The 22,427-nt window shown below is 45.3% G+C and overlaps 5 protein-coding genes across 16 annotated transcripts; 1 reads left to right on the forward strand and 4 right to left on the reverse strand.

Annotated features, from left to right (window-relative positions):
• Positions 1–210: 210 nt before the first annotated feature.
• Positions 211–5,483, reverse strand: LOC116427512 (uncharacterized). Of its 8 annotated transcripts, none has more exons than XM_031977945.2 (10): positions 5,105–5,481; positions 4,872–4,983; positions 4,635–4,780; positions 3,988–4,111; positions 3,739–3,865; positions 3,203–3,310; positions 3,017–3,057; positions 2,872–2,916; positions 2,322–2,478; positions 211–2,222 (listed from the first exon to the last, which is right to left on the reverse strand). In XM_031977945.2, exons 2-10 carry the CDS (start codon positions 4,886–4,888, stop codon positions 2,037–2,039), a joined length of 951 nt encoding a protein of 316 aa, XP_031833805.1. In that variant the 5' UTR covers positions 4,889–4,983; positions 5,105–5,481; the 3' UTR covers positions 211–2,036. The 8 variants fall into 8 exon arrangements, with proteins under 8 accessions (XP_031833805.1, XP_031833810.1, XP_076226215.1 ...); XM_031977950.2 differs by having other exon boundaries at positions 3,739–3,835; positions 5,105–5,480; XM_076370100.1 differs by lacking the exon at positions 2,872–2,916 and having other exon boundaries at positions 2,322–2,541; positions 4,881–4,983; positions 5,105–5,483.
• A 659-nt stretch (positions 5,484–6,142) lies between these two features.
• Positions 6,143–8,233, forward strand: Atg6 (Beclin-1-like Atg6). 2 transcript variants are annotated; one of them, XM_031977944.2, is made up of 5 exons: positions 6,143–6,471; positions 6,738–6,895; positions 6,955–7,367; positions 7,442–7,930; positions 8,010–8,233. In XM_031977944.2, exons 2-5 carry the CDS (start codon positions 6,785–6,787, stop codon positions 8,125–8,127), a joined length of 1,131 nt encoding a protein of 376 aa, XP_031833804.1. In that variant the 5' UTR covers positions 6,143–6,471; positions 6,738–6,784; the 3' UTR covers positions 8,128–8,233. The 2 variants fall into 2 exon arrangements, with proteins under 2 accessions (XP_031833804.1, XP_031833803.1); XM_031977943.2 differs by having other exon boundaries at positions 6,147–6,467.
• Positions 6,889–9,347, reverse strand: LOC116427514 (uridine diphosphate glucose pyrophosphatase NUDT14). Of its 4 annotated transcripts, none has more exons than XM_076370104.1 (3): positions 8,792–9,347; positions 8,621–8,682; positions 6,889–7,484 (listed from the first exon to the last, which is right to left on the reverse strand). In XM_076370104.1, exons 1-3 carry the CDS (start codon positions 9,232–9,234, stop codon positions 7,438–7,440), a joined length of 552 nt encoding a protein of 183 aa, XP_076226219.1. In that variant the 5' UTR covers positions 9,235–9,347; the 3' UTR covers positions 6,889–7,437. The 4 variants fall into 4 exon arrangements, with proteins under 4 accessions (XP_076226219.1, XP_076226218.1, XP_031833814.1 ...); XM_076370103.1 differs by having other exon boundaries at positions 8,621–8,694; XM_031977954.2 differs by lacking the exon at positions 6,889–7,484 and adding an exon at positions 8,223–8,457.
• Positions 9,348–9,496: 149 nt separating this feature from the next.
• LOC116427528 (uncharacterized) lies at positions 9,497–12,442 on the reverse strand. The gene has a single exon (XM_031977977.2). The coding sequence runs from the start codon at positions 12,440–12,442 to the stop codon at positions 9,497–9,499; it is 2,946 nt and encodes a 981-aa protein (XP_031833837.2).
• Positions 12,443–12,969: 527 nt separating this feature from the next.
• Positions 12,970–13,725, reverse strand: LOC116427570 (uncharacterized). The gene has a single exon (XM_031978073.2). It carries the CDS (start codon positions 13,717–13,719, stop codon positions 12,970–12,972), a length of 750 nt encoding a protein of 249 aa, XP_031833933.1. The 5' UTR covers positions 13,720–13,725.
• Positions 13,726–22,427: the final 8,702 nt, after the last annotated feature.

Below are 22,427 nucleotides of genomic sequence, written 5' to 3' on the forward strand. Positions count from 1 at the left end.
TTGAGGCGAAGGATCTAGTTTGCGCGGGGTTGTTCATTTTGAATTTGGTTTCCGGTAGTTCTATTGTAGAAGAGTTAGTGTCCTTAGAGTAGTCCGTAAAGATTCGTTTTGTAAATCGCGGAAGTCCGCAAGATGTCCACGCGACAGTTGTTATTGGTACAGTTTAATCTAACAATGGAGATCGGGTCGCAAAAGTGCAACAGACACGGTTTATTAAGAACATGTTTATTTAGACAGAAAATATCGAATTTCGAATATAATAAAGTTTCCAAATTCTTGCGATGGAGTCGGGTTCAATCCTTAGACCGAGCAATCTTTTCTGTCGAACATGATTCCCTCGAAATCGACGGACACGCGGGACCAAGATGGCCGCCGTGGCGCGTCCCGCGGTGAAACGGACGGTAAAGCGGAGCAGCCGTTCGCGTGGTTGCCACTTTCCTCGTTTCATTGTTCCGAGATTTATATTTCCCCTCAACAAATAAAAACGTGATTGTGCATACGATTCAAGTACGTAAATTACAAATTCGACCTGTTACTTTCTCTCGACAATGTTCGCTCAACATGCACAATGTAACTCGCATTCTCAGTCTCCTGCTTTTTCTAGCTGCACACGTGTATACATAGGCTGTCCCAAGGATTTAATGACCGTACCTTGTGCTGCTGTCATATTACGCGAGACGCCCTGTATACACGCATCGCTGTGTAAAATATTAGGTTGTAACTAAGGCTCCAGTCGGTGTCTGCTTCCAAACGGAATCGCAACGCGCCCATGAATCCGTTTACAATGGCGGATTGAACGGATATGCCGGAGCTTTAGTTGTAACGGTATTACAAGTAATAGTAGATAGAGGATTCGTGGTTTGTCTTCTGGACCTCGTTACTCGCCCCCCGTCTCAAACACGATCCCTCTCGCACGGTCGAATTAAATGCGATACGGAATTGCTTGTTCTGTGCCTCTCTGTTCGCGAATTGATTCGCACAAACCCACGTCCGAATTTGTTTCCACGTTAAACACCCTTCTTGTAAACACATTCGTCACCCCAACGAGAGAGAGACGAGCGGCGAAGCGAACATTTTCGCGGGTAAAAAAGTGACACGGCACGACGAACGTGTCGAGCATCGCTGATATATAGTGACGTGCAAAACTATGGGGTACAAAAACGATCCTTTTCAATTAATATTCTAATAGACGTGTGTCGTTACGGTATCGAAGGAAATCTTGTTATCCTTATGCTTTGATAGAATTGGCAACGGACACTGTCTACAGTGTTTAATAATTTCGTAGATGGAAGTGATTACCGAGAAATATTTTCAGACGGATATTATTTTGCACGTCACACTACGCAGATCGGTTTTACAGTAAAAACGTCGTTACTTAGAGGAGATTCGCGATCGCGTCAAGCATAGATTCAAAGACGATTCTTAATCTTGATCACTCGTCTAACAATGATATATAACAAACTGGAGCACCTCGTCTACTGTTTACGCTGTTACATCGCGAAAAACATATTTAACCCCACCATTATCGACCATGATTAGATACCAACGATACGACGACGCAAAACAATATATATTTATATATATATATATATTTATATGTATCTATTTATATATATCTTTTTTTCTTCTTTACTCTCATTGCATAATAAAATTCACTCAACTAAAGCTCTATAGGTGAAGCAGATAAATTATGATTACTTCTCTTTGCTCGTGCGACGAGATCTATTGCTTGTTACGAAAAAACATGATACAGAGGAATTGAGAGCGGACTGTATGTAGCGTAACGTATCCTGATTCTCTCGGGCTGCGATTTTTTATATGAATCGTCGGTTTCGTTTCTGCCTTTGTGTCTCTCTTTTCGTATCTGTTTAAGAGCCGCTTCGCTATCTGTCCTTTTCCGGCTATTATTAACGGGTAAATTCACGATTAATGGAAACTATTGGTATATGTTGCTTATTCACGGCTGATCCGCGGTCTCTAAGAATCGATCCGTAAAATAGACAGTGCGTCGCCGGGCTGTCCCGCGTAAAGAGAAGTTAATTGCTGGCCAAAGCTGCCATTGCGCGGATTAACGCGGCGTTCTCGTCTCGCAATCGTTCCCGTTCCAACGTCATTTCATGTTGCTGTTGCAGCAAGCGTGCTTCTAACGCCATGATCTTGTGATCTCGGTCTTCGAGGAGTGACAATAGCCTTCTGTTCTCCTCCTGCGCCCGTTCTATTAACTGAAATTTTCCCCAGTGATCATTGTATCATTATTTAAATATTTTCACTTGTTTTCCATTTCATCAGTTATTTTATCGATGATTTTTATGGTACGGTACCTCGTGAGGATTGTCTCCAGTCGGTGTAGGCACTCTTGGCCTATTTCCGGTGTTCACTGACGTCTGCGGTTCATGATTTCCGTGATCCGATTGGTTGACACTGTCCGACTGATTCAAGGAATCAAACTCCTCGTCATCTGCTTCAAAATCGGAATGGCTAAAATGAAATTGTAGTTTTCGCGCGTTAGTGGATACATGTTGCCATCTTGGTCCGAACTGCCTATAACGATATATTAGGCACGACCTTTAATATAAACGATCCTAACATATCCGATAATGTCTACGATATTGTTTAAATTGATTTCTCTTTTTGTTGGTTAGTTTACGCTTTAGTGTAACGTGAGTCATGGTAAACTACTATGAACGAGAAAAGTAATTAAAGAGATTGTTACTGATTTCGGATCGTTTGTGTGTATATAAAAGGATATACAAAGGACTTACGTACTTGTTACAATACGCAGGCTCGTATTTAAAAGAATTTCTACTTAGCTCTACCGTACTTCGTACAGGTCGTGCCTAATTGTACATTGTCACGTACAGTAGCACTTACCAACTGTGCCTATTTATACATGACCTGTAGGAAGTACGGTAATGCCTAAAAAGCAGTAGCAGTTTATTACAATGAACTACTAAATTGTCACTAAAGCACTATTATTTATGATTCTGCTACTGTAATATATATCAGTATTTTATACCTTTTGTTACGCCTTTGTGTAAACATTTTTGCAGTCCGATCCTGAAACATGCGCAGTTTTACATTCATACATAATCTCTGTTTGGGACATTTTGGACATTTCACCGTTGTGCACGGTATTATATGTAGTATATTGAACAGATATTTATACATTCATGTATATATGTATATAATCGCACGAACTTACTTCTATGAGTTCAGGATCAAGGAACTCATTGTGATATGTGTTGTGTTTAGTTTCAAGACAAGTGCCACTAAGCTCTTCTTCATCTTCTCCTGTACTACCTCCTGTACTCTGCAGAATTAAGTCGCTAACGAAATTACATTGCGGAGTAACAACGGGTTCGCACACAAAACTTTCACTAATATCCATTATATTCGCGGCCAAATGCACACGATCATTGTATCAATAGCGCTTCTAAGTGCAATTCTACTTATCGTACATTCAACAATATTACCATTCTACCATGACAAAATATGTTATAATATAGATTAAAAATACCAAACACAAAGCTAAAGACAAACATTTCTGCTTGTATACTTGAAATTTAGATTTACTATGATTAATAGAAGAAAATATATCTAAATTTCTCATGCAAAGTATAAAAACTAAGAATTTGATATCAGACGAGCGTCGATGCAAAGACTCTTTACTTCACCGTGAAAGTGCTCAAGAGTCATTAAGATTTTGGGAGTTTAAGGTGACTGCAAATAGTGACAAACCTCCGTCGACGGTAAATGCACTACTCCAGTACTTCGTCTCTTTTCCCTAAGTTTCCGTCTGTCACGTTGCTGCTTGCCCTTATTTATGTGCGTTGGCCTGTGCAAACAGGATACGACACTAAAGACACTAGAACCAGATCCAGAAAGTGTTAGCAAAATATGCGAACTCTATACTGGATCTACATAATAGTGGCAAGCGGTCGAAATTTAATGTAACATCCTTGTTGAACCGATGGATGAATTACTTACCGGCCAGTGACACGTTTGTCCTGTTTCCTCATTATTGGTTTGTTCTGTTGATTCTCATGACTAGGCACACTGTTGGAACTTGTTTCACATACACCTTGAGACTCCTCCACATTTGGTGTACTTTCTACAGCACATAATATTAATATAATATATATGGCACAGCATAAATTTAATAAATGCTGATAATATTAAATTAATTTTAATTCTATAATTATTACAAAACAGAAACATTATTTATCTTTTGTATATTTTTTTGATCATTTGTGATTTTCTTAATATTCCTTATCATATTTTCTTAAATTCATTATATATAAAATGTTCAATGGAACTATTCATTACATGTGAACAAAGTATACACCTCTTAATATCAGAGTACTTCTATTCCATGCTAGGATAAAGAATATGAAAGTCGGAAGTTCTTTGACTCGTATGTATGGAACATTGGACTACAAACATATTAATACATAAAAAAATAAATATAGCATTCATAGATGCACCATAAAATTAATAATGATAGAGTAGTGATAACTAACTGTAGTGATAACTAAGTATTGATAACTAAAGCCACATTCACAGATATTTTACATTCCCCTATTAATAACCATAAGCAATTTGGTATTATGATTAACAAATAATGAGAAAATTACTTTGAAAGTTTATTGAAGACGTGTCTCCTGTTCTGGGTGGACCAACCCTTGCTCGTGCCGTTCTAATTCTTGATCTTCTGGATGCTAACTCATAGTCGTCAAAGTCTTCCTGGCTGACGGAACTAGACGCCATGCCGGTTATATCACTGTGAAACAATGAAAATAAAACAAGTATTATCTAATGAAAATAACAGTTTGTGCAACATGATGCAAAACAAAGTAAAAAAGGGCTCTTACAAAAAATACCTGGACATCTGAACAAAGGGGTGGGTGATGGTGTGTGATACCTGTAGTGGACCAGCACAAAACTTGGAGGCCAAAAAAGCGAGTGCTTGATTTTTAGGTTTGTCTAAAGTAAAATCACAGAAGCATAAACTGCTCTTAGCGAACAAGGAAGTGCGTGCGCGATAGATGATAACACAACAAAGACAAAAAAAGAAGATAGCAGTAATTCTTGAATTCTTAGTCACCTGCCGAGGTGAGCAGTCTTCACCTAGTTCCACTGACGATGCGGTGACTCACTACCAACCTATGTACGATTGACAGCTGTCAACCATTGAAACATCCATAAACACGTACGGTCCGCAACGATTGCATAGGTTACAGATAGATAGGCATATCGATCGTTCATGCGCTGTTTCGCATAAAGCACGATCCTCAATGCTTTGCTTCGATAATACGATAATAATTAAAATAGTTTCCGTATCAAACACACAATTGTTCTCGAAAATACTCAGAATCGATACTATGCACTAACAATGGTCGGCTGCGGCTTTCTTAACAGATATTTTATTTTTTTACGCATCAAGAAAATGGTCAGTGATCTGTGGCGCCGCTCGAGACGAATCTCTTAAACTATTAAGCCATTAATACAGACTTAATAAGTCTGTGTACTCGAAGTCTACGATGCATATGAGAATTTCACGTATCGGTAAATGTTGGTATGTTCTAATAGCTTGACCATTTTAACATAGATGGCACTGATTTTGTAAGAAATTTAATGAATTTCAATCGAGAAAAGATGCTTCGTATCGTTCTTCGATTATTAATTAAATAATCTGTAACTATGTAGACCGGTAAATATTCACCTTTCTCGCAGCGATGCTATCTTAAAGTAGAAACTTTCCGCTTTATTTTGGTAAGCTGGATATTGACAAATTTTGACGGGATTCGGAAAGTACCATTCTGCGCACACCTTTATATATATTCCAAGTTACATTCGTATACAAATACATCTCATCCAAAAAGATCTTCTGTCTATGGTTTTAAAATATTGACTACCAAAAATACCCTAGTGCACTAGCGGATTCTACTCGAAAGAAATGGCCACCTAGCGAACTATGAAAATGTGCAATAATAAAAGTGCACTTTGTAGTTGTTAAAATTTGAATAGATCATAACAAAAAGACTCTCCAAAATCTTAATAAATTGTAGAAAGTCCGTTAAAGTAATTTAGGCACATTTAACAGGGTCGGTAAATCAGAACCAAGGCCAAAAATTATATTACATAATACATCTATACAGATTTTAAGTCTGTGCTAGTGTATACTAGTCGATGGTAAAAACAAAATTATTGTTAGTTGCTCTACGTACGCCTTCTTATGGAGGATAATGAAAACAAAATCAGCTGACACTGTGTTCCAAGCATCAAATGCGTATTTATAAATAACACGGGGAACAAGAGCATTCTGTGCATTATTTTTTAGAAACAAACGATCAAAATGGTAGACATGAAAAGTAATGTAAGTTTTGCATGTCAGCAATGTCTACAACCGCTCAGGCTAGACCCGAGTTTTTATCATCTCGGAGAACACACACTAGCAGAACTTTCACGTAGGTAATTTCTATTGCTACTGTATGATTTCGTAACCAATTTTATATTTTGTTTAGTTTTTCCTCTAATTCGTAAGAATATCTTCTAGGTTTGACATGTTCTAGAAGTTTGAAAATATATATGTTTTTGTTTTTGTTTTCGTACTTTGCACTACATTATATTTTTTTTTGTGTTATTATTCGACGAATGAGTTATTTATTGCATTGATAATCAGTAGCCAGAAGTAAGAAGAATATATGTAAAAGCAGTATGTGTAATTTTATCAACAGTTCCCATACAACAAGTGGTAGGTGATTTAGAACCTCAAAGTGGAAGTATGGAACATCTTGTTCCTCCATTTAGATTAACAGAATCTGCAAATGGAAATAATGGATTCATGTTGGTTGGTGATTCTGGGGAAACAGAAAGTCTAAGTCATCATTTAAAGGTATTTTGAATGTGTTTAATCTATGTGCATAGTCATAATGTAATGTTTATTATTTGAAGGTACGGGCAACTCTGTTTGATATTCTCAGTAGTAGTAGCTCTGCTGATCATCCACTTTGTGATGAATGCACTGATAGTCTCCTCCTATTAATGGATCAGCAATTAAGAATGACAGAAGAAGAATGGTCAGACTATAACGAATATTTAAAGAAATTAGAAATGGAACAACAGCAGCAAGGACATGAGGATATTGAAATGGAAACACTCACAAAAGAGCTTCAGGATGTTAAATCTGAAGAAGAAAGGATGATAAGTGAATTAGAAGCACTAAAAAAAGAGGAACTGGCAACTAAGAATGCTATAGCTCAACAAGAAAGGGAAAGAGAAAGATTACAAAGCGAGGAAGAGAGATATTGGAAAGAGTTTTCAAAACACAAAAGAGACCTTATATTAGCTGAAGATGAGAATTGCAGGTAACTATGATGAGGTATTTGCATTTATTGCATTTTTTGTACTTCACTCCCATTAATGTTACCAATTTGTTTAGTCTGGAGTGCCAATTAGCCTATGCAGCTTCTCAGCTTGAGAGACTGGAAAAAACAAATGTTTTCAATGCTACATTTCATATTTGGCACTCAGGACATTTTGGAACTATAAATTCCTTCCGTTTAGGCAGATTGCCAAGTGCACCAGTTGATTGGAGTGAAATAAATGCTGCTTGGGGACAGACAACCTTGCTGTTAACAGCACTTGCTCGAAAAATGAATCTCACGTTTAAACGTTTCCGTTTAGTGCCATTTGGTAATCACAGTTACATAGAAGCCTTAGACCAACACAGAGAACTACCTTTATATGGAAGTGGAGGATTTAAATTTTTGTGGGACACAAAGTTTGATGCAGCTATGGTGGCCTTTCTAGATTGTTTACAACAATTTAAAGAGCAAGTAGAGAAGGGTGACAGTGGATTCTGCCTCCCGTATAGAATGGATCGCGGGAAAATAGAAGATTCTGCAACAGGCAACTCTTACTCCATCAAGTACAAATCTTTATATACACAATATAAACTCTTTTAATCAAAATTGCTTTTAATATTCATTCTATGCATTTTGTTACAGAATACAATTTAATTCAGAAGAACAATGGACCAAAGCACTGAAATTTCTTCTGACAAATTTAAAGTGGGGTCTTGCTTGGGTCAGTTCCCAATTTGCAAAAGATGAATCTGAGCATTGACTTAATACCAGTTTACCTCGATTCATCCAGCCCTTAATCATACATCTCTTTCACATTCACTTGTGTACATACATGTTCTTTGTAAATAAACTCAGTTAAAGGATAAGCCTTTTATTTAGTGTTTAACTCAGCGATACTTATTTTTAACATCTTTTAAAAGGATTCAAGTGTGTTAAGAACAGTGTTCGGGTTTGTTAAGAAGGAACCAGGTCACACCATACATGAAACTTGGAGGGCTTTGTACTTTCTCAGAATTGATGTATTGTTTTACTTCAGGGATGCTCATTTCCACCACTTCAATCAGTTCCCCTTCAGACGCAGCACCTCCTCCTTTAATATGATTAATTGTTTAAAGGATGAGAAATTTGAGGCTTTTTTTCCCTATACTTTATTCGACACTGTAAGCTTATCTCTTACGCCACATTCTTTATAATGTGTACAAAACAATTCTAAAATAAAATTCTAAACAAACGATACTCAAAATTAAGCTTACCGGGGTGAGTTTGCATCTCATCTGTCACTTCCACATAAAAGAGCGTATTTTTGAAGACAGAACTGCAAGTGTTCCTATATAATATTTGTAGTATTATACAGACGCAGTAACGTTCAGACACGCATAAAATTACAGCGTTTTGACGTGAATAAACCACTGTTATCGGCGTACCCGAAAGTATTGATAAGTTTAATACTCTCCGCAGGTGCTTCGTAACCGCACTCTTCCCTCAGCTCATCCCTCGCGATCTCGACCAGTGACTTATCCTTGTCAATGATGCCGGCGCAGAGTTCCAAGGTCAAACCCAATTTCGGCGGATATTTCTCAAGGTCAACCGGTCCGCTGGCCTCCGTTACATGCGTGTAGAAGAACGCAGGACGGAACTGTCTGACGAACACAAGCTTCTTCCTGCTCGTGTTGAAGATAATTATACTTACACCGTCATGAACTCTCACAACGTCCCACTCCTTCTGTTCGCCATCTTGCCGATATACAATCCGAACAGGTCTGAGCCACGGCGAATCCGGCGGACACTTCGTTATTCTAACATCCTGCAGGTCGATCATTTTTCGTCGTGCGATCTCATTTTGCTTCTTTCGTGCGTTGACATCCATTTTTCCACGTTACCAAACTGATTCCAAAGTTCACCGACTGGATCATCCGAGTCCAACCATTTAACTGTAGTTGGTAACGTGTCCCCGTCAACAATTGAACGCAGCCATCTGTAGATGTCGCGCTGCGTACTAATTTCTCCGCGCAGGCTCGAACCTGCATTGCTTCCAAATTTCCTAACATCCTCCAATATCTATCCGATTATATCCGAAAAACTGCAACAATGTGTCCGCAAGATAATCGATCCTCCTTCAATCGGAATCCTCAAGCTTTCCTCTTCTCCTTGACTCCCTTCTTCCCAGACTCCGGCTTCGTCTTCCTCTCACGTCTCTTCTTCTCCTTTTTCGCGGTTTCCACCTTCACCGCGTCCAGGATCTCTTGCTGGCGGACCTGGGTCTCGACGTGGATCACGTCGGGCCTTCTACGGGGCCTGGTGACCGCCGCCGGTGGCGAGAACTCGATCTCCATGTCGGAGGCGGTCGAGCTGGAGGCGACCGATGCCTCGTCTTTGTTCTTCACGATCTTGAACTGGAGCGGCTTCATCGGTTCGGGCACTCGTGCCTCGTCCGCGGGCTGCTCCTGCTTGATCGGGTACATCGTCACGTAATAAGTTCCGTCCTTTCTGTGGATATGCAAAGTCGGCGGGTCCTTCGCCGCCTCCTCGTCCTCCAGCGCGGACTGGGCCCCCTTCATCGACGTCGAGGCTTGCCGGTCGTGTCTCCTGGTCCCCGACCTCTGTCGCGCGCTCGCCGACCGGACGCGGTTTCGGTCCACCGTCGCCGGCCTCGCGCCTCGCCCCGCGCCGCCCCTGGCACGCTCGACTCCCGGTCTTCCTCTGGCCGGCGGCGTTCTTCCGCGTTCGCCGGTCGCCTTGCCACGACCGGTTCGCCCTCGATCCGCCGATTTCGTGGTGGTCGCCGATGCCGACTCCTCCGGCGTGTAGGACTGCGAGTCGTCCTTCGCCTCCTGCAGCATGCCGTACAGGTGGCGACCTATCGCGCCCGGCCTCCAGCCGATCCGCGGCTTCAGATTACCCGGCGTGGACAGCGTGTTCCACAGCCAGCCCATGTTCGCGGGCACCCTCATGCGGATGTCGATGCAATCCCTGTGCCCGTAGTTGATGCCCGGATAGTGGTCCCCGACGAAGTATACGTAACGCATCACCCTTTTGCTGACTCGGACCGGCCCTTGACCAACGGCAGCCTTGCTACCAGCTAAATCACCACCGTAGAATCGATAATCACCACCGGCGCCTCCTTTCTCGCGTCTCGACGCTCTGCCGCGCCCCCTGCCGCCCCTGAACTGCTTCCCATCCCCTGCTCGTTGCTTCTTCGCGCCAGGTACTCCTCGAACCAGTTTGGACTTAGAGGCCATGACAGTCGCGCTCTGCGCACCTAGGAGGTTCTCACTCAGCGTCTTTCGTCTGGACTTGCACATCGGCTCGCCGCAAGGGCCCGTTTCTAGATCCGCGATCCCGACAGTCGAGTCGATGTCTTTGTCGCGGGACTTGTCGGCCTTTTCGTCGCTCTTCTTCTCGTCTCTCCTCTTCCTGCCGAGGATCGGCGGAACGTCCGGCAGCACAGGTATAGCTTCTCGGACGATCCCCAGTCTGGGCGGTAGCGCGATAGCTGCTAGAGGTGCTGGAGGTGTGTAGGGCAGCGGCGGACGGTCATCCCCTAACGTGACTGCTTGTCTGTTACACGGTGCGTGACATGGTGGTGGCGCTTGCTGAGCCGCTTGTTCCTTTCTTCGTGGTCCAGTACCGGTTTCTTTCGGTAAGTAGTCTTTGTCGATGTCTCTGCCGAAGTACGGACTCTCGGACGGGTCCATCAGGCCGAGTCCTGGAAGGCCTGGCACTTTCCCGATGGAATCGACGAACTGCTGTGTCTCTTTGAACGCTCGGATTAGACAGTCGATCCCGAGGCATGGCTGCTTCGAGCATTTCGCGACGCCGGTGTGCCAGCTCTGGGTGTCTTTGCCGGCGCAAGTGCAGCCTGGCCTCGGCCCCGTGGACGTAAGACGCGGCTTGCACGCGTCGAACACGGCTGACGTGCCCTGCCGCTCGTGCTGCGACTTGTCCGTCAACGTTGTGCCACCGGAACATCCGCACCGGTTCTCCCCGCCGCCTTCCAAACGGATCCTCTCGACATCCTGCTCCTCGCGGTAGAAGCAGTCAGTGTCGTAGTCGGGCCATTTGTACCCGGCCGGGCCTAGGTAAATTTGCTCGATGTCCCCGCCGCCTCTGAGCCTCGCCGAGCAGTCTTGTCCCGTATCCTCTATCGGGGTTAGGTAATTATTGACGCAGTAAGTATCGGCCGAGTCGTCTACGGGCCGAGGCTGGTGCCTGGCTAACGATTCGGGGTCCCTCAGCTTCATACAGCAAGGTCGCTTGCAGCCGGAACGACATTCCATGGGACCCGTCGATCGATCAGCCGGCTGACAGCAGCAAGTAGGTTCATCTGGATACGCTCGGTACACTAATTCTCGGAACTTAGGATCGTTCAGCTTCTCCGCCGTAGTCAGATCCTTGAAACCGGGATCGTTGATCGAAACACGCGGTGGCGAAGCAGGACGCTTCAACGCCGCCTGCTGGACAGGTTCTTCTGCAGCCCGAGCCGAAGTCAGATAGGGGCACAGAAACTTTTGTACTGGAGAGTCCTCTAACATGAACGATTTGCCGTTCAGTAAGAAACGCTTTACGATGGAACTACCGAAACAGGATAGTCGGAGGACGACAGACACACTGCCGCAGGCCTGCCCGCTCGGATCGGTCAGATCGAAATCGTTCTTTGATACGCTGACGGGGGGTGCACCGTTGGTCTCCTTTCGGGATTTTGACACGTGGTCGCACATGCACGCCGGCAAAGCGACCTTTATGCTGCTCAGAAGCTCTTTGTTCTCGTTTCTCGACTCCTCGTGGTACACGTCCAAGCGCAACGGGGTGACTTTCATGGTTTTCATCAAAGCGGTCGGCGACTTGGCGAACAAGCATGATTTACCGGATTTGAAGATGCTCGAATTTCCTAGCTGTTCGCGATTGCTAGGAACTGTTAGGTTGTATTCCGGTAAGTCGGCGAATCTCGCGAAAATCGTCAGATTTTTAACGTTTACGTTGGGTTTCTCCGGGAGAAAGTTGACTTGGTCAACGAACACTTCGAGCATGTACAAGTGCTCCTCGTTCGGCTTTGGTATCCTTTTTCTCGACGCCATTTCTCCGGCTATTTTGTCGCGTACACAGGAATTTAGGGCAGAGGAACCGCGAACCCGCGAATGCTGGCGGAAATATCACCGGCTGCAACAACCCATTAATTTTGCGTCCAGTTTACGACCGGCACATCGTAACCTAACTGCACCGAAGTCTCTAATCGATCGGTTCCACGCGAAAAGTGTCGCGTGCAATCACCATGGCGACGTCGGTGAACAAATTGGGTAAGACTCTGGTAACGGGTGACCCGTTCGAATTATAAACTCGATGTTTAAATTTGTTAGTCTCGCGACAATTTTCTAAAGGAATTTCATATAACATTCTCACGCTAAATTCAGCACTCTCCGATGAGCACATTTTCAAACTGCCGCAGAAACAAATTTTATTATTCCCAAATTATCTCACAATAATCTTCGATCAAATTCTTTCATTGTATTTCAACACTTCCACAAGTTAATCACAGTAATGCCATGTCAACGATCAACCGTTGCTACCACAATAAACCCAGAAACAGGAACGAAACCGTCATACTTCACTTCTTACGCTTCTTCCCTGTCTTATCCTTCTTCCCTTTCTTCTCCTTCTTCCGTGGCGCAGCTGGATCGATCCCTTTCAATTCGTCCAGCGTGGTCCTATCCGGAAATTGCGTGGCGTCTTTGCCAAGTCCCTCCGGATGGTAGCTAGCAGGCACCAGCCTTCTCACGCAGAACTCCCGCTCCTTGTCCTGATTCCTGAACACGAAGAACAGTGGATGGAGCTCGTAGTGGGTCATCAGGGACCTGCCGAAGCAGAGCAGCTTCAGCTCCATTTCCAGCGTGCCGGAGGGGTTGCCGCCTGGATCCGTCAGGTTGTACTTCCCTGTGACAGCGAACGGTTTCGGCAGGTTCTCCGGATCGTTCTGGCTCATAGCGACTTGGTCGCAGAGGCAGCCGGGCAACGTGACCTCCGTCTCCGCGGTCGGATAAGTGTCGCCCACCCGGAAAACGCCGACTTTCAGCGGCCTCGATTGCAGATCCCGTACCAGGTCCATCGGCTGCATCACGAACATGCAGCTTCTGCCGATCATAAAGCGCAGACTGCAGCCTTCGTCCTCGGCCGGCGGAGGCTCGTACGAGTAGAAGTCCTGCCGGGTGATCTCGAACACAGGGAAGTCGAGGAACTTGATCTTTATCGCGATCGGGAACTCGCCTATGTCCTTCGTCTTCCCTTTGGTCAGCGTCAGCTTGTGCACCAGCATCTCGGCCATGTAGATACGCTCGTCGCGACCGCCGAAACAGGTCATTTCTTAACGATCGACAGTTCCTCGGGGTTATTGCGAGATTTACACGTGGTACCGATCGTACCGTTCACTGGAGCTGCTGGATAGCTTGGAAACAATTACGAGGAGAACACTGATGTCGAATCGGTATAATTCGTTGCTTAGGGAACTGAATAACAATGAAGCTTAACGCGTTAGCTGCCAGCGTTACATATTTGTGACGGCCGTGATTCTATATTTTACGTGGTGAAAATGAAATTAGTCCTATGGGTATTGTTATTAGAAATTGTAAACTACGAAAGTATACTTAGGAACTTGATGACTTGTTTCAGTTTCATTTTTTGGATATGTTGTTTAGAAGATTTATTGGATTGAAGGAAATATTGAGCGAACGTGTTAGTTAATAATTAATAATTAATTTTAATACCATTTGTTTTTATTATGGCAGATGAAGTTATATGAAACGCTGGAAATCTCTGTGACGGACAACGTGTTAATTTTGAAGTTCCAGACGTTCTTCGTTTTTCGTTTATCGGAACTCGCGTTGATGTGAATTCGGTTGCAGCTTCGTATAACGGTTTACTGATTTATCGTAGTAGAATTTTGGACATTGTAATTTGGCTTGTGTATTATGTGATTGTATCTGTGCTTCCCAAACTTTTACGAGCTCGGATTTATTTTCGAAAATAATCTGCTACTTGCTTGATTTTGAAAACTTCTAGATTACTGTGTTACGAATGGTTCCAACAGAAATTGACGAAATACCTAGTGACTGGAATGAAACTGATCGTCGAGTCTGCCTGGACGCAGAACCGCTAAGAGTTCAAGCGGGAAAGAGGTTAAGGGTTCGGTTAAATTTACTGAGAATTTTTTCAAGTGATTTTGAAACGGTTAACAAATGGACATTGACAGACAAAATGTGACGATCGTGCCACGAGTAACTTGAATATCGTATGCGTACGATTTTTCGTCGATAACGGTCGTCGATGATAACGTTCCTATTACCGGCGCCGCCATTTTGTTTTAACCGTTTTATCCGGTATATGAGCTACTCATTAGTCAAAGCGTTTAACTCCTTGTAGATATATTGATGTCTCACATTTATCATCGATTGAAACATCAAGTGAACATTGTGGAATATATTTCACTTTATTATTAACATGTAGCTTAATCCATCAAACATAAAATTCATCAAATAGTATATGTTTGAAATAATCTTTATTATTATTGGCCAAAGGAATTCTTATTACTTCGCGGTACTGACTTCAATAATAAATAAATTTACTTAAAACGCGAATAGTTAAAAGTCAATCGAGTGATTCAACGATAAAACGTTTGAAAGCTCGAAAAATGGAGTTAACCGATTTGTCCGTGGAACGGCTCATATTTCAACGCATCGATGGCTCTATCCCGCGGCGATTGGCGCTTCCGTGTCTATAGATATATCCCGTCGTCGATCCACGGATAAAAATGATTGACGTACAGTCACGTAAATCTCATCGAGCGTACGCGACTACGCGGCGTCTCTAATTCCATTGGCAGTTATTACTTAGCTCCCACAGTGGTGTATACTTAATCCCGCGGCGCGGAACACGCTGCTAGAACCGTTACGAAAATCCGAAGGAAAGCCGTCCGCGTATCTTTTCCCCGGCGTTCACGGGGACCAATACGCTATTACCATTCGTGGACTTCCTTTCCGAAAGAAATATGGTAAGCCGGCCGTTTCCTCCAACGTTTCGCGTTAATCGCTTTTCCATCGGTGGGGAACCTCGTTGTTCTGGAACGCAAGATCAGCGGAGGTTCGTCGAACAGCATTAAATGAGAAATCAGACTTCCCTTTTTGTATGGCTTCTATATTAAATTTGCTAACTGTCGATGAGTGTCGACGAATGAATTAATCGAATGAAGTTTAATTAAGGTATCCTGTCGATCTCGGCAGAATTATCGACAATGAATGGTCCACTACGCGGTGCTATTGCGGAAAATCAAAGCAATTGATCCTTTGAACTGGAGTCGTTCGATTTGATATAGTAAAATGCTGAAGTTTGATATTGAGTATAATAATGTATCAACATATGTAACGTTGAATTCGACTCGGTTCGGGAGCGTATCGTCCAAATCACAGATGTCCGATATTTCTAACGAAAAAGTTTCGAGTGCAAAGGGTTCACGCTGAAAACATTTATCAAAACTGCAATGATTTCATTCCTTAAGATCAGATTCCAGCGGAACATCGTTAAAGTCCTCGTAGTTCGAGAAACGCAGACAATAAATTGCAGAAGTCCTCATTAAACCCCTGTAATCCCTAATTCCCGAGAACGACCCACTTTCGACGGGCGCCCCTTTCCAATCACCTCCCGCTGGATCAACCATCACGAGTCCCTTACTCCCGAGGCCCGTTCCAGAACGTTCCCGACTAGCCAAATATAGCAGCCAATTACTCCGCGCGACACCTAAGATTCTAAAGAAAACCGATCCGAAAGCACGATGCGTAAATTCCACGGCGTTATCCTCGGGACCGACCGCCGCACCGATCTTTTATACCGATACCGAAAATAAAGTCCATCCTCTTATCCGCAGTGGGATAGCCAATCGATTATAAGAGCCATTCAAAGGCCGATTCATTCTCCACGCCTATGACAGGGTCCGGGCATCCGCACGGCAGAAGGTTCGGCCGGGTTCCACGGGGCCTTGGCTGGCGCACGGGCCCACGGGGAGGGATGGAGGAGGGACGGATGTCGAAATAAAACGTGAAAAGGCGGCCTTGGAGCGATTCGTCCCATTCCGTGGACGCGGCGTTCGGGGCCCGGCCACCGAAAGCGACCGCCGGTCGGGGCCACCGGTGGGCACCCGAACACCGTGGGCCCCAAGTATGCGCTAATTGGTACGGGGCGCTCGCGCGCGCGCATACACAGGCACACACAGGCCCGCGTCCTGTCCATATTCCACGTGAACGAAGAAGAAGAGATAGCGACTCGCTGACCGGCCAACCGATGCTTCGTTGCGGACGCGGCGAAAGGGGCAAGAGGAGGCGAAGTCGAAGGAAGAGGAGGAAGAAGAAGATACCGGTGAACCGGGCGCGGCCCGGAGCCCCCGGTTTCGGTGTTACGGAGGCCACTGGAAGCCGACCGGGCCCCGAGAGGCAGAAGTAAAATTCCGGGACCGGGCGACACGGCGGCTCGTTAAAATGCTTCTGGGGGATTCGGGCCGCGGGACGGTCCCAGGTAATTGGCGATTAGCGATTAAAACGAATGGACGTCTCTCTCCCTCGCCCTCGGCCACCGTTCGTCTCTCTTTCACGTTTCCCGGTCCCTTCGCCGCCGCCATGGCTAACCCCGCGCGCCTGCAGCGCCGCGCGCGGACAAAGTAACCTTTCGAGCGACTCTTTTATCGAGCTGGAGAGCCTTTTTTCTAATCTCTCTGTTCCTCTTTCGGCTTTATCCGACCCCGTAGACCGACTTTATCTTCCTGTCCCCATAACGACGCACCCGCTGATTGAAAACGAACCCGGCCCGTTTCCGAAGCTCCTTTCCCGCGGCCGGCGTAATGGCGTCTTTAATCGTGTGACGCGACGCGGCGGACGATCGGTTCGGCCCGGCCGACGCGGCGCGGCGATTGGGGAGCCGTTTCTTTTCTTGCCCCGGGTCCGCCTGGGAATAACCGAGTGATGCCGAACCGCGGGAATGGTCACCGGCATCCGCCGTATCACCGGAAATAAATACCGAACCCGCCGGACACTAATTCGATCGTATTTAGCCCCGGCCCCTGGCCTCGCGGCCCGCTAGGCCCCCGGGACGCGCTCGTTAAGATGCCCTTTTAATTACCGTTTACTGCGGCGATTATTAATTTTAGTATCGCGGTCCCCGGGGGCAACGATAACACTTTTTACGAGCGGCGTTCGCCGCGCACCGACGCGGACAGGTGGTTCCACCGGAAGGCGCAACGGCGTACCCCCGGCGTTTCAATTAAAGTTAACTGCCCCCGAACGTCCCCGTTTCCAGCGTCACGCGACCGCTGAACGGCTTTTTTAATTGAAATCGATCCACGGATCGAAATCGCTTTCTCGGAACCCTACGGCCGCACGATCGACCGGCCGGATTCTTAACGCGCGTCGTCGCTTATCGCTCGTTTCGCAACGCGTCGAACGCCGAGGGACGCGTGGACGCGCCCGATTGTTTCCCAGGTCGGTTTCGTCGCGTAATCGGTGAACAGAATTCACTTATTCACGAAATTGCTCGGTGAAGGAGATTCGCATCTTCCGAATGTCGTTGTTTACGGTGTGTGGAATCGTCAGATCCGTTTTATGCAAGTGGATTTGCCATCGATGGAAATGCCATTACTGATCAACTTTACAAGGGCTTCGTTTAATTAACACGTTGGACGCAGCACGATTTCACAGAGCAAAATACACAAAGTGGGAAAAATGTAATATTAAATCATTCGATTGAATCGCATATTATTATGTAATGTACATGTTCACCTAGCCGAATGTCGCCGCACTAGGTAGTATTATTTATAATATAAAAATGTTTCAAATAATCAATTTTTAATTGAACGAACTATAGTAATTCGATTTGGTTGGGGTCACCGGTGGCCTCCACGGCATTCAACGTGTTAAATTCCGAATTCATTTGAAACTGAATTTTAGAAATCTTAAAATCTGTGTCGTGACAAAATTCGTTCGGCTAATTGCCGGAAGAACAATTTGAAAGGTCTCGCGAATGAAGAAATGTGCGTGAACGCGAACTATGAGAGTTTATTCCGAATCGGTGAGAGGCTTAATAGAGAAATCACGGGAACGCGATGTCCCTCGCGCGATAACTTCCGTTAAATTATAGTAAAAGCGGGGAACGCGCGCGCGCGCGCGCGAGCACGCTCGCCGTTCAACACGAGATCCCGGGGTCCCTTTGTTCGCCGCGTAGGAAGGGTATCGGCGATCAGAATTATACAGCGAGACTGCGGACTCGAATTAAATGCCCGCTTAGAGAGGATCGACCATTGTGATTTACCGGGCTTTTTTCCTCGTCGTGACGTGGTAGCGCGGCGCCATGGTCGGCGAGGTTAATTTGCCTTTCCGCCGATAACCGTTATTTCGGTATTGCTCGAAAGCGGTTACCCTTGTCCCGTGCTCTACCGGGTATTAGTCATCCGGCTAATCCGTGACGAGCGTTGCACGATAAGTTAACATTGTTAACCCGCTCCATCATTCATGCGGTGCACGGAAGCAATTTCTCTTCTATCGTTCGCGAGTCGTTCGTTTGTCAAAATGGAACTTCGAGGAACGACAGACTTTCTGGTTGATATTCAACAGTGAATTGTCTCATAATACATTAAATAATAAATGAAACATCGAGGAACATTAAACTAAAACAGCTCCGGTCCTCAATTTCTACGTAACTCTAAATTAGTTACAAACAATGTCACCGACGTTCGAGGAAAATGATTTTCTCGAGTGCCCTCAAAATAACTCATACCCACGATTAAAACACTATTCTAACAAACCACAAATCGAAAACTCAGAATACTTCTACAGAAATTACTCAGTTAATCTCTCATATAGAAGTCAATGTTCAAAATCAAGAAATTAACACAGTCCGTACCACCGGAATCGGTTATATCTTGCTTACAAAGTGCAGAGATTTGTTCGATGATAGATTAAGTTACATCCAAGCTTTCGCTAACTTTTAATATATTTTGATATTATTCCTTTACATTCTCCTTGTTTCGTGTATCATTGTTCCTTGACAAATGTCTCGCAAAAAATGTTTCCTCACAAAAATTGCGCGTGTACCATTTGTGGCACGTGTTAATGTTTAACCTTCATCCGCCCGTTAAATAGAATCCCAGCAAAAATTAATCTCGATTCGAGTCGTAGAAGATCCAATGGTCCGATCGAGGTTGCTCCAATTCGCCTAACACAGCGATCGAAGTAGAAGACACTTGGCCACACCGATTGCCGCGAACACGTCGAAATCGTGCATCGAAAACGGTCCCACGACATTATTTCCTGCACCTCCCTTGCGCTCGTCCGGCGCGGTTCTACGTACTTGTTACCGGCGCTGCGCGGAATACTGTTCGGGTTCATCGGCAATTTGAATAATTCTCTCCTAAGGAACGGTTTTCTCATCTCGAATTCGCCTAACGTCCGGCGTTTTTGTTGCACCGCGGGCCGGCTACTTACCGCGGAATGCGAGTGCCTCCTGCTGCATGCTAGTTTGCAAATGCCCCATTCCCACGGGGAAAACTCCGGGCGAAGCGCTTCTCCACCGCCCGGCGCGGCGCGGCTGTTCCGTTTCCGTTTTCCAGGTAGCCGTTCCATTCATAGTCCCCTTCGCGGAGCCGCGAACGTCCCCAGGGGGAAGCTCGGCCGGCTGCGCGGCTGCTAACGACTCGAAAATTTCTTAGGTAACTGGATTCGACGACTGTCAATCTGTCCGCGGGCTGTCGTCGACGTAAGGAACGATTAATGCGATCCGAACTGCTGGATTATTAGGTAAATGAATTTGGTTTGACGTGATCATTCGGAGAAGATGCGGAACGAACCATTCGGATTGCTGTAAGTATGCAGATCGTTGAATGTTGCATATGTTTCGCATACCCGGCAGTTCTTGGCGGGAATATAAATCAATGGGAAGCTTGTTCGATTTATCTTTCTTTCGTTGGAAATGTTAGATTGGTCGGAGGGTTTCCTCGAATACTTTTGCGATTACAGTTCGTGCTCGATATTGCTTGTATCGTCGAATGCCTGTATTTTCAATTATTTTTAGCGAGTATTTTATAGAGACTTATTTAACTAGTCTTGTCTATTTTCGCGAATGTTGTTTTGGTAGGCATCTATGATATTTAGGATGTAACAGTTCTTTATAAGGGCTATTTCTCCATAACTATATAGCTTTCAATCTTCAATTTCCCGAGGCTCCCTAAATGATAATTTTATTGTTTCCTTTCGATTTGTTATAAAAATATCGTTAATGAACAGTAATTTATTTCACGTGAACAGTGTCAGAATCTAGAAAAGAAAGAAAGAAAGACGCACGCGAGAGCGAAACCCATTCGCCGATCGCGATCGCGGACTTTCGTCGGTTTCGCGGGTAGTATACAGGGTGTTCCATAATATGACTATCCGTTTCAAACTTTTAATGCTAACATCTCCATAATCTACAGTAGCTCGCTTTCGTATAAGACACAAAACCCGAAAATAGCTTCTTAGCAAGCTCCCAGTACCCACATCAAAGAGCTTCCCCATGATTAAAAAATTCCAGGTACACCAATCTCTTGGCAGCCTTATAGCATACGTGCGCGAAGTATAAAGTGCCCACGCCACGAATGCAAGCAGCGGATCATCGAAACGCAAGTATGAGTCATAACCTAGAGACAAGGTCAAACAGGACGCACGTTCACCTGAACTTTCTTTCGTTGTGTCCCTCGTTCTTCGAATGAATCCTGTATAGTCCAGAGAGCAGACCCCGCTTGTCCTAAAGGCTGAAAACTCAGGGAGGCAAGGAAACTGGAAGGGTCACCGAATTCGGCGAAGTGAGACGTAACGTTACTCTATGTACTGTGAAAGCTGAAATACCGAGGAGGTAAGGAAATTGGAAGGATTTGCGGCGAAGTGACATGCAACGATAGATTTACTACATAGAGTAACGATAGATTTACGTTACATAGAGTAAAATTACATCTTCGTAGCAAATACTTCCAGTTTCCTTACCCCCCTGATTTTTCAGTTTTCAAGACAAGCGAACTCTTTTCTCCATCAGACTATGCAATGCACCCTGTATACCGTCGCGCGGCTCCGTGCGGATTCTCCAGATGCCCGCGATCACGAGAGGGAGAGTACCAGGCTCAGGAAGAGCGAAGAGGGGCGCCCCTTTCGGATTTTCGATGATCTAGATCCGAGTAGCACCAGGAAGCCGGGACCGAAGGCAAAATTACCGGTGTGCCGGGTGGAAGGAGGCCTCGTTCGCTCGGCTGAAGAGGTCGGAGGTCGACAAGCGGTACCTTCTTCAGCGAGGAGGAAGACCATCCCCGCCCACCCCTCGCCGACCACCACTACCATTGCTACTATCCGCGTTTCACGTGTATCTACACGAACACTTAGCCGAACGATCCTCTGCACGTTCCAGTACTGGAACGTATAGTCGGAGGAACATGGCCGGCACGCTCGCGCGCGCACACACGCTTCGCCTGGACCTGTTCATAGACCAAGCAAGAAAAAGAGAAAGAGAGAGAGAGAGAGAGGAGCGGTCGTGCAGCGGGAGGCGAGCGTTCGTGCAACGAATACCATAAGGATGGCTGGCGGCGGACCAACTGCTCTCGAAGAACGACCTGAACGAGGAGAGAGGTGAAAGAAGGGTCCGCCAATGGGAGGGGGGAAGTGGGGCTCGGGGAGAAGGGAAGGTGGAACAAGGAAGATGAGCCAGCGGAGAGGATATTAGAACTCTCCCGCGGCGCTAGACGAAATTTGTCAAACAACCTGGCTGATCCCAATTTGTTCTGGTGCGTGTCCTTACCAGCGGGCGAAACGGCCGTAGGTGGTTCCAGGCGGACGGGCCCCGGGGCCCTATCGCCGGACGCGAGGCCCCTGGGTTATAAGCTACCAGCTGTGATCTTATTAGGTTATTAAAAGCTGGGGACTGGTCGACTGTAAAGTGCTTTTTTCACGAAGAACTGTTGATCGGGTGACACTAGGCGTAGATTTCGCGATGATGCGTTGGGTTGGCAGTTTTCAC

Source organism: Nomia melanderi, chromosome 8 (assembly GCF_051020985.1).
Source record: "Nomia melanderi isolate GNS246 chromosome 8, iyNomMela1, whole genome shotgun sequence".
In the NCBI taxonomy this organism is placed as follows: Eukaryota; Metazoa; Arthropoda; class Insecta; order Hymenoptera; family Halictidae; genus Nomia; species Nomia melanderi.